Genomic DNA, 17,174 nt, shown 5'->3' on the forward strand with positions numbered 1-17,174 from the left:
TGTCTTCACTTCTGATAAATGACTTTTTCAATATTTAACATGTCTAACAAATAATACTGCAAACTGAACTACTGTATTTCCCCCCCAACAATTCAATACCTGTAAATTTTTATGGTCATTGCGAGCCATCTACATCTGTCGTTTACTCAATACTCCAGACTCTTAATTATCGTATTCATCTTTTATTCATTCCACCTCTCTCTCGTGTTTCGCACAGAAATACATTTGTATAGAAATCCAAATATTTGTTGCGTTAGCTCCAAGCTCAGCCCAGCCTGCAGCTCTGTCTCCTTTTCACTCGGATTTATGCTGACACGGAGTCTTTCTTAATAAGCTAAGGTATGTGGTCTCATGAAATCACTCTGGCTGCACTCCAGTTTTCCACATTGCCACTCCGAGTGGCCGACTTGCAGATTTTCAGTCATAAGTCAAAAAAATAAAAATGCTTAGGTTTGCCAAATTTAAGGTGAAACTTTTACTGTGATCGACTCTTTGGGGTCTCACCTTAGCGTGACTGGTTTTCTTGTAGGGCGCTTGGTCCCATGATCCAAACAAATGTTTATGTAATTTGTTTTATATGGTAACCCACATAGACAAACTGAGGCAAATGTATAACCGTCATCCTCACACTGATAACAACTGATAATCACCAGGTCTGTAAAAGCCTGAACATTTATAGCAACGCAAAGATCAATTAACTAATTAGCTGAGAGACAAAATTACTCTGCAAAGCTTGAAAAATTAATTAACAGTTCAAGTCTAATCAAGCAAAAACACCAGAAAACTCTGGAATTGTATAACATTTGACAGACTGCATGATTTAAAAAAAAAAAAAAAGGTTAGTATGTGAGATGCGCCCATGAAAAACATCAAATCTTTTCTATCAGTGCTTTATACCTGATTCTGCTACTGTTGTTTGCTAAAATTTATTGCAAACAAGGCATGTTGGCATTTTAACAATTTCTTTATTTAACAATATTATTTTTATTTATTTTTATGCTGGTCCTCCATTCACACACTGCTGTGGGACGCATCCCATTCTCCAACAGTGTCATCAGGACTGCAGGCAGGACTTTCAATCCTCTCCACTCCCAATCCTGGAAGGTATCTCTGATAAACCCCGCTCTGTGAGGGTGAGCGTTGTCATCTTAGAGGAAAGACCAGATTTGTTTTTTCATGGGCGCAACCCACAAACTCAACTCTGCTGCTCAACACACAAATGCGTTTTTCTTACAAATGTAGCACCATTTAAGGCCAAACAAACAGGCTTTCCAATGGTACGGCACTTTTTAACAGAATAAAAAAGGACGTTTATCACGCAGCCTTTTCTGAATGTGCTTTAAATGATTTTAAACACTGAAGCTGTTTTAAATTGTTATTGATACCGACATCTATCTAACAGTATTAACCACCCACAGCCCTTAAAACCCTCCCCTCAATATCTGCTACGGATACGATCTCTTGCTGCCTAGCACAGTAAATCCCCACATTTGTGAAATGAGCTGCTCTCTGTTTATCGCAATATGAAAAAGCATACAATGTAATATTGTTGGCATTCCTAGAAATGCACCATGTGACACGAGAGCCTCTGTAACAAGTCATGCACCAAAGCCCCAACCTTTAACGTATTGGAAGAATTCGACATCTTTATCATCACATTTGGAAGTCTGCTCATTTTTGTGCCATTCCTGGTGAAAGCGACCACATGGTGAAGCATGTGTGAAGTGACCCAAGAGATTTAAAAAATAAAAATAAAAAAATGCTTTGAAATATTTCTGAGGTAAGAGAAACTCTTAAATGTGGGTGGTTTATGTTTTCAGATGAATACAATTAGTACAAAAATAACCTGGGTGTAAGTTCTGGCTTGGGAAACCTTGGTGTAACACTCCGATTTTTCCCTCTTTCTCCTCCCTCGGGTCATTTCCTTTTCCTGCTGTTATTGGCTGCCAGAATAATCTCTGGCTGGGGCATCACAGATGGCCCATAGTGAATGCCAATACTACCACCAACACACACACACCTGTGATTTTGTCTCAATCCCTCACTCTCCACCCTGACACACACACAACCCAGCATGACAAAACCCAAACCCACATGGTGAGACAAGGCATGCATGGAGCATCTCACAAAATGTGAGCCTATCGCACCCTAAACCAACACACGACACATGCAGTTCCAAGATATTACTCATCTGGGTGCAGTGTATGCAACATTATGGCCTGTTTATTTATATGTGAGAGGCCATTATGCACTCTGTGAGTGCCACAGTGTTTGATGTCTGAGCCAACCTCCATTTGCAGTTTAATCCCAATATTTGTTTTAACCCACAAGAACATGGGGGGTCCCATTACACAGAACACAGCTCTTCTAGGTCTGTTAAAGAGTGCGGTTCCTTGAATAATCTCTATAGCGACGCTCCCTTGCCCTGGTTATGTTAACCCCTTCCATCTGGTGCTTTAAGTGAAAAACCAGCACACGTGACCTGCCAGCCCCAGATCAATCCAGGTCTGCTGTGCTTCTCACCTTCTGTGCTGAGGCCAGGGCTGGAGGTAAAGCTGGCCACATCAACAATCTTTACAGCAAACTGCTGGCCGGTGTCCCTGTTGATGCAGCGCCTCACCACGCTGAAGGGACCTCTGCAATACAAAAAGGTTTAGAGTTAGTCACAGATACCTACAGACACAAACACAAGCCTCTGCATGCATTTCTTTCATTCACTTCATGACTCCTGAGTTCAGTGAGCGCCTGCCATAAACCTATGTACACATAATGATGGGCACACACTAGTCTTGGGCAGTGGGCAGACATAGTGTTGTTTCTGGGAATATTCTGGATTTACAGTGGGTGGTTAGCTACGCTTCGTAGTCTCCGTGCTCGTGCCAGTGGGAATTACAGAGCGGTGTGGTGCAGCGCAGCTGTAAAAGCTAAAATAAAAGCTTTATTATAGAGACCTGTGCTAGGGAGACCTACCCTACACAGTTTATTTTGGGGGAAAGGAGGTGGCAGATATTGCAAATTTGTGTTTCCTCTTATAGCTGCTTTGGAGCTTGACATGTGCAGTAAGGCAAGATTTCCTGATTTGAGCAGCATTTCTTGAGATTTTCAATTTAATATGAAAAAAGCAGATTTAGATTTCAAATGACAAATTTGTTCACTCAACAATCTGCCTACATACGCGTTAAGCCTCTACAGAATTATCAGCAAACTAACGCTGAGAAATTCATATCCTGCATGACCTTTCTACTGGTATGCGTGGTAGCACACAAGTTAAAGTGTACACCTGATAACTTCTCAGTCAAGAGTGCTCAAATTAATCAAGTACTGATATAGCGAGGACAAGAACGAGAAGAAGGAACAAAAACACTTTTTCAAGGGGTTTAAATAGCTTATTAAGAGGAACCTGTATAAAGAGCCTACTCTTCTTTCTCATGGTTTAATCACAATATAAAAATAAATATAAGATTATAATGAACCAAGAGTTTGAAAGAATTTGAAAATACATGCATGCCACATACAGCTGCCTCTAATAAGTAAGCATAACACAAGCAGCTCTCTAAATGCTGCAAGTTCTGCTCAAAGTGGCCTCTTCAGCAAGCAGCGGATCTCAAAGAAACAACACTGCTAGATCCTGTCACGCTGTGAAGTTTATTTGATGTTTAATTGAGAGTGGAAGAAGAGAAGGATCACTAAATGATATCCAAAACTATCCCAACAGCAGACCACCCTGACTAAAGGGAGACATGAGACAGGAACTTTCAAAGTAAAAGCACGTTAATTTATCAGTTGTGAAATTTATCACAGCATTGCTGGACAGAACAAACAAACTGCTCTATGTATTTGGCTGCCCAGGTTTTGTTTTTTTAAATAAGATGCTATGTAAACAACAAAACATAGATAATCTATTACTTTTGCAATCCAGATTACAACCCGTCTTAAGGAAAAGAAAAAAGAAAAAAATCTTTGCTGTAAGCATGTACTCGAGATGTTGCAGTTCATTTCGAGATAAGCTACTTCACATTTATAGAAATTGTAAGGATTTGAACATTATAAAAATGATTCCCAAAGCTATACATATGCTGATAATCCTGGTACCCTAGGCAGCTTATATAGTAATTTCATCCACATTGATCAACACATGTAGGAGAAGTTGGGGAACAGATCATTATAATAATAGGTTTTAAAAAAAATAATTAAAAATTGAAACCTTAAGTATTTGAACAATTACATCATTTCTGTCATTTTGCTTCCACCATCACAACACACACTGCTTTTATAGTGTGTACACATTGGTGTAACCCTAGACACCTGTCGGCTTTCCTGATGAGACTATACGAGCAGCAGGTCACGTTCGTGTAGGAACTGGAACATTTTGTGTAAAAACAGACACTGAAAGTAAAGACATTTTCTGTCTCTGGGCCCACTGAGAGTTACAGACGCACACATACCCCTGCTGTGGTACAGCTGTCTCTACATCTCCCAGATCTGCAATCCTCAGTGGTGGAAACAGTTCTGCTCACTCACACACTCTTACACACACATCCACAGCAACACCTATCTGATGAAGCCCTGATTGGTAGCTGTTACCAGGTACTGCTTTAGCTGAATCAGTGAATGAAGTTGCCTGCCGATGCCCTTCCTGTGCCGAGCATGGCAGCTGCACCTATATTTGCTCTCACGTTAGTCTGTAAAGACTAACCCGTACAAATGCAGGCAGCATGTGCACACTGTGAGAACTCTTAAAACACTCTTCTCATCAGGGTGCGCAGGAATCCAGTTGATGATCTGACAGTCTCAGCGACCTTTGCCCTTGGGTTGATGTGCTGAAACAGCTGTGTTTACCCATTAGGAAGTGGGAGGTGTGGGTTGCTGCTTGAGTGCTTGATGGGACTTCTGACACCCCTGTTCCAACCCTGCAATCTTAACCAGCTGCAAAAGCGAGATGGGTATCGTTTTCACTTTGAGTGTCTGTCTGTCTGTCTGTCTGCTGCAGCAATTCTCTCTGATTATTCTCCATGAATGATCACATGATTGGCTCATTATTCATATCCAGTTTAGTCTTTAAAGCAAGCTTTCACCTGAAATTAATGTCAGGAGGACAAACAAGCAAGCCATACAAGCACATGGCTAATTAACATACTACAATAGCCATTTCTCAATCCATTCAAACGCTTGCTGTTTACACCAGCACAAAAATCAGTTCATTTTTATTTATATAGCGTCAAATAAAAACTTGCGTTGTCTCAAGGCGCTTTAAAGACCTGCAGTAACACAGAAAACAACAATCAGATGACTCATTATGAGTAGGCAATTGGCAACAGTGGGAAAGAAAAACTCCCTGCACTTCCTGTATCCCCCATGTAGCCTTAATTTTTCAGATGCATAGGTTGATGCTTGGTATTTTAGTAAAATGCTTGGCACTAAACTCATTGTCATTTGCTAAGGGACAATGGCCTTCCCAAACCCCCAATCTCCACCCCATTGAAATGTATGCATGTAATTTATCGATGCTTATAAGCCAGGAATTCAACCAATTTAAATGAACTCTACTAACTCTGTCAAGAAGAGTGGTCAAATATCCAGCCAGAATTATGCTAGAAGTTTGTTGACTGTCACCAAAAGCATCTGTTTGATGTGTAACTTGTTAAGAGGCATTTAAGCAAATACTAGTGGGGGTTTCTGTATCCTGTATTTATACTTTTGACACTGGATTTTCTCGAATCCACACACAAAGTAAATTCTAACTTGTGCATCCAACTCTTGTGTTTTTGAAGTCATTAAAGATGTATGCTGAACAATCAATCAAGACTAGAAAAGGAACCGTTCAAAGAAATGACTATAAGCCCCAAATTACCACGACATTCATGCCCATGGCATGTGTTTTTAAACTTCTGACCACCACTGTAGCTTCGACCCACAGAGTAATTTTGTATTGAGTCACTACTTTATCAGGCACAACTCTTCATGGTTTAAGACTTTCTGTAGAAACAGCAGGCCGTAGAGTCTGCCTTTGTTGTGGTTTACGTGCTGTCTCTTTGACATTGTGTTAGAGAGGTGTTACCTAGAGCTGCTTGATTTAGGTAAACACCAAAGGGTTATTTTGCTCATTAACTGTAATCTTCATAATTTAATGCAATTATTCAAATTCTTGTTAACAAATACATCATGCATTTGCCAGATTTATTGGTATGCCGGTCTTAATTTCATGCATGATATCAGTTTTACAACTGCCATTACATTGATGATAGATTGGCCAATGTGAAAAAGCACTGCTGTGAAGAAAATGGCGTGTGCTCTATTTATAACACACAAAATCTTCCCAAGAGAAATGACTGCAAACAAACTATTAATTTTTACCACACTAGCGTGATTCTGAAGCGTGGAAAAGTCAAAATTGTAATTAAAATCTGTTTAGTCATCTAGGCCTCTTTAGTGATTTCGGAAACTGGTTGCATTTAAGATGCCATTCTTAGTATTAAGTTTCCTTCTGTTTGTAAATGGGATTGTGGAAACAGCTGTTCACATGGAAAACTCAAGGTTCAAGTTCCAACACTGGCAAACATGCCCAAAATTACCATGACATACATGCCCATGCCGTAGTACCGTTGAATTTAGCTACTATGGTGGAAAAAAAAAAATCCCAATTTTTCTCCACAATGGTTGTAACCTAATTAGTCTCTGGTTCCATATCTGCAACTGACTGGTGAAGGTTTAGGCAACTTCAGTGAAATGATTCAGTGAGGGTAAGGCTATTTTGGCACTGGTCTAGTGTATTTCAATAACAGTCATTACCACCATTAAGCAATGATGTGGGATAGGGTCAATCGGCCCCATTTTATGCATCAACCTCATTTGTAATCTTGGCTTTAAATGCAAGAATCTGCATGGAGAATTAGCCCCTGAATTAGGCCATTTTTACACGTTGTGTGAGAGAGGGGGCTGGGACTGCCAATTAATTTGATAAATTAGAATGTAATTCATCTCATTTGGCATGAAGAAAAAATTAAATGACCATTCAACCATGTTCATGAGCCATTACAGAGGCATTATAAGAGCCCAAGTAACTATAAAAGACATAAATTGCATATGTACTTATAAATTCATCTTTGTGAGGACCATTTCGAGTTTTAGATCTCCTCTGTGAGGACATTATGGCTGGTACCTGCTTTCCAACACCAAAAAAACGCTACTCACAGGCTCAGATTTGACCTAACATTTAAGATCACGATTAGATTCAAGGATAGAATTTGGTGGCGCTCAGTGTTACTGTGGGTTTACTCTGTGTCCTCACAAAGACAGAAACACAGACGTGTGTATGCTGGGAAGCGGTGAGGCCGCATGCCATACTGACATCACCGCAGCTGTGCTAAGTGGGCTCATACAAAACTCCCACACATGGCTCACATCCGACAGCAGCAGTCATCAAACATTAGCTCGAAGTGGCAGTCTTTACAGACTGCTCTTTGGCTCATTTCAACTCTCTGCTTTGTGTAAATCCAAGAAATGATGTTAGGAGCATTTTTAACATTCATACTGGCCATGAGTGAAATATCTTCTCAGATGATTCTCTTTCCTCTCTCTAAAGCAGAGGCAGGACACATCTGTAAGCTGCAGACTCCACATGACCAATACTGCTTAGAACAGCAGTTTGACCCTTTACCTGTGGTAAGACGCTAGCATAAGTCTCAGTCTCAGAGTTTATCAGATGGGTGCTAACTGGTGCTGGACAGTGTTGACTTTTAACATAATGGACACTTAAACTTATCATCTGCTCTCGTCATAGTAAACATTATTAGAGACACACAGCTTAGCCATTTTCTAAACATCCGCTGCATGCATGGAATCTCACCATCACCCCATAACCTTCTTTAATGATTCACAACGGTTAGCTCAACAGTGATAGCAGAAACATAATTGGAAGCTCAAAAACGTGGAATCAAATACAAAATATATTGTGATTCTCTGCGGTGACTCCTACGTGCATGCACAGAACTCTATTCATAATTTCTAAACAGATGTGCACAAGTGAGAAAACGCAAGTTCATTAAAGTGATTCCACAAAACTAATTCTTCAACAACTATTTGCCCTACTGCCCAAACTGAGCTTAAGTCCAAAGCCTTTAATTTAACAAGTTCAACAAAGTTCAGAGCTCTGTCAAGGATAGTCTGTGTACGTCTGAGGAGCAGTAATCCAGAGCTGCTTCCTTATGCAAATCGGGAAAACAACCCTTTGAATATGTGCAGGGAAATTAGCAACCCGGTTGAAAACTGAAATTCAGAGCGCACATACCCTCAGGAGGCTTGAAAGCTTTGGCAGAAAATCCTCTCTTTTACATAAGCCAGAAGAGAATCCAAGATTGTTTAAACCTCCCTGTAGAGTCTGGTCTTGTAGTCTGAAAGAAAGCTTCAACTTCGCACCATCCATTCACAACTATTGATCTGTGTGTGGGCATATACTACACATGGAAAGGAAAGTTGAGACCACAAGTGCCCTAGTGAATGAAAACAACATACTGTGTATAGTGTGGTAAAGTTTATGTGCCGTGCTGCAATCTAGCAAAAATATCCCATTATGCAGATTGCAGAAAAGATTTTGTAATGGCAAAGAAAAACAAACAAACACATAAAAAAAAACCCTCTCTCTAGAAATGTTTCCTCCACAAAAGCAAGATGACGCTGTAATGTGATGCCTTATTGATCCCAGCAGGAACTGCAGCAAAGTCTTGCATAGGACGCTGCAGTGCACTTGAACCCTGAGTTTTCCATGTGAACAGGCAGTCTCCACAATCCCATTTACAAACAGAAGGAAACATAATATCAAGAATAGCATCTTAAATACAACCTAATTGTGCAGACAATGCTAACCAGTTTCCAAAAATCACTAGTGGCCGAGGTGATTAAACAGATATTAATTATAAGTCTGGCTTTTCCATGCCTCAGAATCCAGATAGCGTGGTCAAAATTATTAGTTTGTTTGCAGTCATTTTTCTTTGGAAGATTTTGTGTGTTATAAATAGAGCACACACCTTTTCCTTTACAGCCAATCTATCATCAGGAATGGTAGTTGAAATAAAACTGATATTATGCATGAAATTAAGACCGGCATACCAATAAATCTGGCAAATGTATGATGTATTTCTTAAAAATAAATTGAATAATTGTGTTAAACAATGAAGATTACAGTTAATGAGCAAAGCAACCCTTTGGTGTTTACCTAAATCAAGCAGCTCTATGTAACACCTCTCTAAAGCCTCATTTCCATTACTACCTACTCAGATCATCTCACCAAGGCTCGACTCGGATCAAGCGGTTTTCCATTAAATTCATGTACCACCTACAGTTGGTGGGACACTCCGTCATCATAGCAACGCAGCAGAGTGTCCCATGGCATAATTAGTATGCGACACGACAATAATGGCGTACGTCGAGGCGATGATATACCTGCTGCTCTGTCTGTGGCTTTTCGTCAGACTCTGGGACCACGGTGTTTTTGTAGCCATTTCAAAAATGGCTACAAAAACACCCAATCAAAACTGTCAAAAATGACAGTTTTGATTTTCATGAACGAGATACTCTCATGTAGGGCTGCACGATTTTGCATAAAATGAGAATCACAATTTTTTTGCTTAGAATTGAGATCACAATTCTCTCACGATTTTCTTTTCCAGTATAAATATTTATTGCACTTATTAACTGCACATCAATTTCGTAACAGTTGAGACTGAACATAAAAACAATAAATAAAAATAAAAACAACAAATGTCTGACGTTTTGTGGTTGCCGCAAAATGTTGTACTGCTTGAAATTCCGTCTCCATCGTTGCTCGACACTGCATGTGTAGAGCAGGTAGTGCAACAATAGAAAAATAGTTGCGGGACGGCACTGTGTAGCATTTGTCTAGGGTGTTGATCATTTTTTAAATCCCTCGTTTTGCACAGTGTTGATGGGAGCCATATCTTTGGTCAGGTGATAAGTAATAGCCTCCGTAATTTCTTTGTGCCTGCGGGAGTTCGACGGGTATAGGGAAGCGCTGTATAAGGTTCCCGTTATTGATGTTTGGGTGGTTGACCGGGACGGATTTTCTCCTGTCACTTTCTCGTCATCCCTGACGTGCTCTCCGTTGTTTTTTCCCTGCTAATTTAAGCAGCCAGCTTCTGTATCACGTGGTATAAGGCTCCGCCCTTGTCATTTGTTGAGCAGGAAGAGTGAGCGCTTGTTTTCATGCAGATTACGTCCCGGATCAAAATGCGGTACAATCGTTGTCATTTGTTGTTGTGTTTTGTTTTTTTTTTTAATCGTTGTTATTTGGAAATGAGATCGCACATAAGTATGAATTGAGATCGCGATTTTCTAACGATTAATCGTGCAGCCCTACTCTCATGACTCATTCAGTGATGCCACTGACCATATAATTGGTTAACTGCAGTCTGGAACTCCGGCCAACAGGTACTAAAATAGTACCTGGTACACCATGACCTAAGGGAAAACCTTTAAAACCGTGGTGAACCATGGCGAGTCGACCTGAGCAGGTAGTAATGGAAAAGGAGCTTAATATGAGTGTCAAAAAGACAAAACGTAGGGTGTCGGTTTAGCTCAGTGTGTTAAGCAGGCGACCACATGCCATATAGCTGAGAGCGTGTCTGACTCGTGGCCCTTTGATCAGGTCTTCTCCTCTCACTGTATCTATGAAATAAGGCCAGAAAAGAAAAGGAAAAAAAGACAACACGTAATCCACAACAAAGACACGTTCTCCCAGTGTAACAGAAAGTCTTCAGACATGCATGGACCAGGTAGCGATCAACAAATGTCTGGAACATCTCCTCCTCCTTACATGTTTACTGAGTTTCTTGGCCTCTCTCAAAATCAGCCCAGTGCTGTCAAACAGATGCTGGCAAAGAGAAACTACTAGCTGTCATGATCATGATCACCAACAAGAAGTTAACAGGCCTTGGCCTTATCAATTTAAGATCTTGCACAACCTTCAGCACCACTTATTAAAAGACTTAAAGAAGTGTGTATATACATTTGAGCCTACATGTATATTTGTGACTGTGTGGATCAGAGAAGATCATTAAAGGTGTATGGTATTCAATTATTCCACAATGACAAAATGAAATCATTAAAAGTAGGGATTCTTTGGTTGATCACCTGCATGTCTTTAAACTTAAAAGCTAACTTTAATTCAATTTTCCCAGTTTCTCACTTCTTTGTATGTTATTTGAGGTCTTGATTTCAGTATGTGTTTCACAGGAGATCTCTCAGTCATGTCCCTGAACAAAATCAGGGCACAGGCATCAAACAGTAGGGCAATAGCATGTTTTAGAATGACAGCTGCATGTCAGCCTCCAATGACGATTTAGTATCTAGAATCTACTTCAACAACTAAGCACAATGCTTAGCAGGAACAGTTTTCTTGCATATTGCAAATGGTGGAAACAACAAACTTGTTTCACCACAAAGAAACAGACTGTCAAGTATAACAAGGAGGAGTTAACACAGTGAACCAAAAGTTATCGAATGACTCTGCCAAGTATCGCTGGAGCTCTCGGTAGTTACACTGCATATAACAGGAAGAGCAAATGGTGGATGGAAATTGCTGATGCAGTTACACTGTGGTAAAGAAGGGCTTTAAATAGCTGTTTAGAAAACCTGAACCGAGGTACAAAACTGCCAGTAGAACATATTTTTGAGTTTCAATTTTAATGTTAATGTAACACTAAATATATAATGACTAATTTACACCAACTGACATATAATTAACTCTGAGTTATTGGTTCTGTTACTAGTTAGTTAAACTAAACGAATGTAAGTCAATTGACAGCAACCAACCAACCAACCCGGTGGCGTAACGTTCCCTACTGACAGATGATGCTTTTAAAAAAATGTAAGCACTTATTTCTTAAATTCTGCTACACAGACGGTGTTAAATCTATGTCAGTTTTAGAGAGCAGGGCTCAATGGTGTAAATTAGCCTTTATGTGTGTAGTGTTTCATGTTCACTTTAAGATTAAGTTCCTCATACTGCATTATACTTAATATACATACATTTGGCTTGTGCTGCGTCACTGCATATATAGATGAGTCATTACTTTTGCATCATAATGCTACTACTGCTATCTTGTGGCAATAAAGTCACATTTCAAATCAGCAGTAGTCTGTCATCGGTGAACGGCAGCTCAACTGGCAACAACTTCGGAAAATTCCCTTCATTTTGTTTGTTTTAATAAACAATGCAACTTGCAAGATGCAATCACAAATAAAACATTAGTGATTGCAATTTTTCTATTTTAACTCTATATGATCACAAGTGTCATTTTCACAAATTTCCTTGAACTGTCGTGATATAACTTTGATGCTATCCGGTCTTTAAGTGATGACGTGCTGAATCCTGCTTCCAGGTCCAAACTACCCTGCATTTAATAGGGCTATCGTGCTTTAAACATGTTTTAATACTTTGTAACTTGTTCTATTTTCTCTCAACAAGCCCCTAAAAACAGTCAGTGATCACTGTCGGCCTTCTCGGTTTTATTACCGCTAATAATTTTAAAGCTCAGTTTTTAAAACCTTAGGATGCAACTACAGCCCAGCCCATGCAGCAGTACATTAATGACCAACCTCGTATTGTGGATGGATTATCTTACTTGTTCTCCTGACTGAAGTTTGGTCCGTTTACAGCATCCTGCCATGTGATTACATTTGTTCCTAACCATCGGGAACCCTCACGTCAGCTTTTATCGATTGGAAAAAAAGTTTGTTCGTCCTCCAGCTTCACTGTGCTAATGTTATGCTAACATAGCTGTGTCGCGAGCGATCATGTAGCACATCATTATATACCAGCTAGTCCAACTTCAGTAACCCTACAAACGTCGCTGCTGTTTACTTTCCTATCTTAATTTATGTTGGAAGTGATAGCAGAGCTGTACGTTTAATTTTTTTCAGAAATCTCTGTCAGAACATGGTATATTATATTTAGATGGACGCTAGCGAGCTAACACCCTGCTAACTTCTAACTCCATTAAATTTAATAAATTCTGTTTTCATGGATGCCTGAAAGTTAAACTTAATCGCTGCACCTGGTAAAGCAGCAACACTGCTCTTTTTCATTAAAGATGAAGGAATTTAGACAGTTTTTCAACTCTCAGTAATGCTTTAGTGATCGTTTGACTTTGGGACCTGCAGTGGAGTTTGGGCCCAGACGCAGCTAATGACCTCAGACTTAAAGACCGGATTATCACCCACTCTGTGCAAGAGCATTAGAAATTAACTGCAAAAACAACTTTCATGGTAGGTCATGTACACGTCCCAATTCTCAATAAATCTCCACCAAAACCTCATCATAAAGGCTGTAATTTACAAATTTTTAGCATTTTGACAAAGACTGATTGAAACTAATATATATTCATGTTTTTGATTTTAGTTTTAATAGAGCACAAAATTAATTCAGTTGCTTTACTCTTTTTTTTTTGTGCAACTCAAAGTGCACGTTTATTATCACATCACTGCCAGCTTTTCTCGTAAATATAAATGTTGTTGCTGCACAAGTAGCAGCACTGGTGGTGGCTACTATATCATTTATATGGCTTTCTTATGATTTAGTAGCCAGTTGTTGTATCCATGTCTGCCTTACATTTTGTGCATGTTTTCCTACACACTTACTTGACTGCAGACAAATTTTAGACTTTTCTTAAAGTAGTCTGCTTGTTTTTATGGATAAATACCATTCAGAAAAACATGTACAAGCAATGTATATATTACAACATATTATTTACACAACACAAGTGTACAAAGGCAAACAAAAAAGAACAATCACACGCTTATTTGCTATTATAATGTGCACATTATGACATAATACCAATATTTCACCTTTAAATATTGTCGTTATCATGACACACCTAATGTACAGTCCCAGATGTTTTAAATTATTTTCTGATACGTCTTCTTGAGGGATGGACTGGTTAAAACACACACATTTGACACAAATGAGTTACAGTGATTTCTGACTGAAAGTGGATTAATGTTACCTGTGCCTGATCAGTTTTGTTAGTTAAACCTGACTGAACTCACCCAGGTGACAGCCCATTTTACGTACTTCAAACTAAAGCATCCTAATAATGAAACAATTTGGCATTCCAGCAGCAAAGCATCCTGTCTAACATTTGTATGCCAAATGTTGCATCTATCTGGGGAGAAAGCAACATTACACCACAAAAAAATGATAAAACAATCAATGAAAATGGAAGATCTAAATGTCGCCCAAGCAATTTAATTATCTCACTCAGAATAAGCCAGAGGACTGATCACTTCATTGGTTCAGAGTGAGTCGCACATCCCAATATCCTTGGACCTAATGAGCACCCCAGGGCTGAAATAAAGAGCACTGTGACTCCAATAGTGCTTCAACAACTTCAGTCCTATTCAAACAGAATCATTACAGACAGAAAGGGATTAAATTTCCTCAGTTCATTGCTGATGCTTCAGCTATGTGAAAAGCAGGCCTGCCGTTACTGCAATATGCTCATAGCATGTTTACTATGTAAATTACAAATAAAGAGCGCATAAAAAGCAGGGTAGAACTGCCTGTGCCAGGTCAACACGCTGTGTCACCTTTCACTTAATGTAATCTGAAGTGCAGCTGACACCTGACCTGTCTGGCCTCGCTCTACTGAAATAAGGCTAGAGCAACCACATGAACACACATGCATGAATTGTAAAAATCAATCATAGCTTCTCTTTATAGCAATGCTACACCAGCATATTCATCTCTTTTTTTGTTTCCATGCATCTACAAATCCGATAAATCAGGACTCTGGTTTGTTCAAATATTTTGAGTTCATGTGCTTTGGTTCGCAGTTTTAAACCCTTGTGAAGCTCTCAGTGTTGTAGAAAAGAAAAAGCACACCGTTCCATCCAAAATAATGAGAAGCAGGAGGAAGGTAGACCATCCCGGTGGAAAAGGAGTTTATTTTAGTAGTTTTCTGTGCAATCACACACGGCAACAACGCACAAAAGTCCAGGTTACAACTGAGCCCAGCTACACAACCATCAGGAATATTATAATACAAGGTCAACTGCTCGATTATGGAAAACATCACGATCGCAATCCTTTTTCATCAACTGTATTTAAAATTATTATTTATTGTTAGGTTAAAAATAATATTTTTTTCTGAAGTAATGGGTGTGGTGGGGGACACAGTGTTAGATCAGGAATTAGGCCCAGATTGGCCAGTGATTTTCAATGTATAGCCCACACATGGACAAAATACAGCATGAAGGCCAGAACTAGCCTAGGAACAAGGGGGTTTTTTTGTGTCCACCCCTGCTATGGCCTTTCTTTCCCAAGGGCAAACACTGGTCCCTGCAGCTTCCACGGTGGTATGTCTGTTGTTGCAGACAGGGGCAACGAGAGGCCAAGGTGGCATCAGACTAGCGCACTTCAGTGACACTGAGCACAAAGGGGAGATCGTAACACAAATCAAGCTGCAGTCAACTTTTAATTAACCTTCCATGGGTTGGAATACATAAACATTTTACGACTTCTACTTCTTTTGGATAGACTGTGCTGGCCAAAGGCTCTCTCTTTCTCTCCACCATCTTGCCTAGAGCGGAACTAAACTGTGGTTTGTAGGGAGGGGTGAAAACACCACTTTCTTTATAACGACACTAAATGAGAGCAGACTAAAAAAAATAAATACAAAAGACTGACTGCTTTCTCCAGATTCTCATCTTTTTTGTTGCTAAAAGCCAAAAATTTGAAATTAAATTAAGATCTGATTAACAGCCCAGAATTTTTATCAACAGCTTTACACAAAACCTTCCTCCAGGAACTAACCAACCGCCTTTCAGGAGAACTAACCTGCAACAAGACCTTACAATCTGAATTTAGAGGAGATTATTATAGAACGGTTAAGCTATCCCAGTGCTCCAAATGCTACCCATTCAAATTCTTTAAGATTTCAACAACGATATTAGTTTGAAAGGTGTCAGGCCAGATCTAAGGGTTTATCTACGTAGCTTGAAAAGACATGTGTCTATACAGCACAGCAAATATCACTAAATGAGACAAATCACCATCCCAGCTCTTCTGTTACATGTCAGGAAGCAAAAGACAAACTAATTACTGATAATTCACTGGAAAATATTCCATTACTCCATCATTCCATCACAGTACTTCCACTCGTGTGACCTGATGTGTTATTCCAAAGAATTTCGCCTACGATTGTCTCACTGATGAACAGATAAGTCGGACATCCACTCAAAGCAAAAATAGACTTCCTGGAATTTTAATCTGAGGTGAAAAAACAGGGGGGAAAAAAACATAGTGAGAGGCTGGAGGAGTCCTTCACTGACAGGGTGCTGTCATTCTATTGAACCTAATGAAATGCCAACAAAAAGAAAAATGGAAAGTGTGGAAAAGGCAAGTGACATGCATTGGGACTTGCTGCGCAGGGCACTGGTTATGAGGTCACCTCGTTTTGTTATGACAGCTGTCTTTTTCCAAAACTGAAATTGTAATTAGCATCCTCGAGTCTTGGCCGTTTGCCACGTGCTCGGCTACCGATCGCAATGTGGGCAATAAAACATAAGGTAAAAAAACAGAGTGGAAGAAGGCAGCGAGCTGCAATGTCTGCTGGCATTATTTATATCCTTAGCCTCAGGGCCATCACATTCCCAGCTCCACTTGTCTCCATTGATCAGCTTCAGCACCCCCCACTCCCCCTTGCTCTAAGCTGAGGAAAAATGATCCCCCACCCACCCCCCGCAACACATCCCAAGATGCCAGGACTCAACACACTTGATCTATCAACCGCAGTTTCACAAAAGAGCTCGCTGGATAAGTGGGATTTCACGGTCTTCTTGGTGCCAATACACTTTTTCCCCCTAAAGCTTAAAATATACCCCGACTATTGCTGCTCTTTGTATAAGCTGTCTGCGCTGTGTGACCATACCTGTACAACAGCTCGGTGCACTCCCTCAGTGTTTGCTTTTGGCTGCAGGGAGTCACACCCCAGTTATGACGACAACGTGCACATATACATTTACCTCTGAAAATGAGGCACTCTGTGCAGGCTGTGCTGTAACTGTGACAGGTAGGTTGACAACTGTAGTGTGAGGCAAGTCAGTAACAGTCTATAGAAGACACAAAATGAGTGATCTAGGTCTGATCAAGTCAAGTTTTC

At 39.9% G+C, this 17,174-nt stretch overlaps 1 protein-coding gene across 9 annotated transcripts in view; it reads right to left on the reverse strand.

Moving 5' to 3' along the window:
* Window positions 1-17,174, reverse strand: part of LOC102776690 (peripheral plasma membrane protein CASK-like) — a 48,799-nt gene that overhangs the window by 29,762 nt on the left and 1,863 nt on the right. For all 9 annotated transcript variants that reach the window (XM_006795674.3, XM_006795668.3, XM_087836539.1 and 6 more), the window contains exon 2: window positions 2,524-2,636. In XM_006795674.3, the coding sequence (XP_006795737.1) occupies window positions 2,524-2,636 (113 nt within the window). The remainder of the gene's footprint in view (window positions 1-2,523; window positions 2,637-17,174) is intronic.

This window comes from Neolamprologus brichardi, chromosome 23 (assembly GCF_056152115.1).
Source record: "Neolamprologus brichardi isolate AB-2024 chromosome 23, ASM5615211v1, whole genome shotgun sequence".
NCBI classification, from domain to species: Eukaryota; Metazoa; Chordata; class Actinopteri; order Cichliformes; family Cichlidae; genus Neolamprologus; species Neolamprologus brichardi.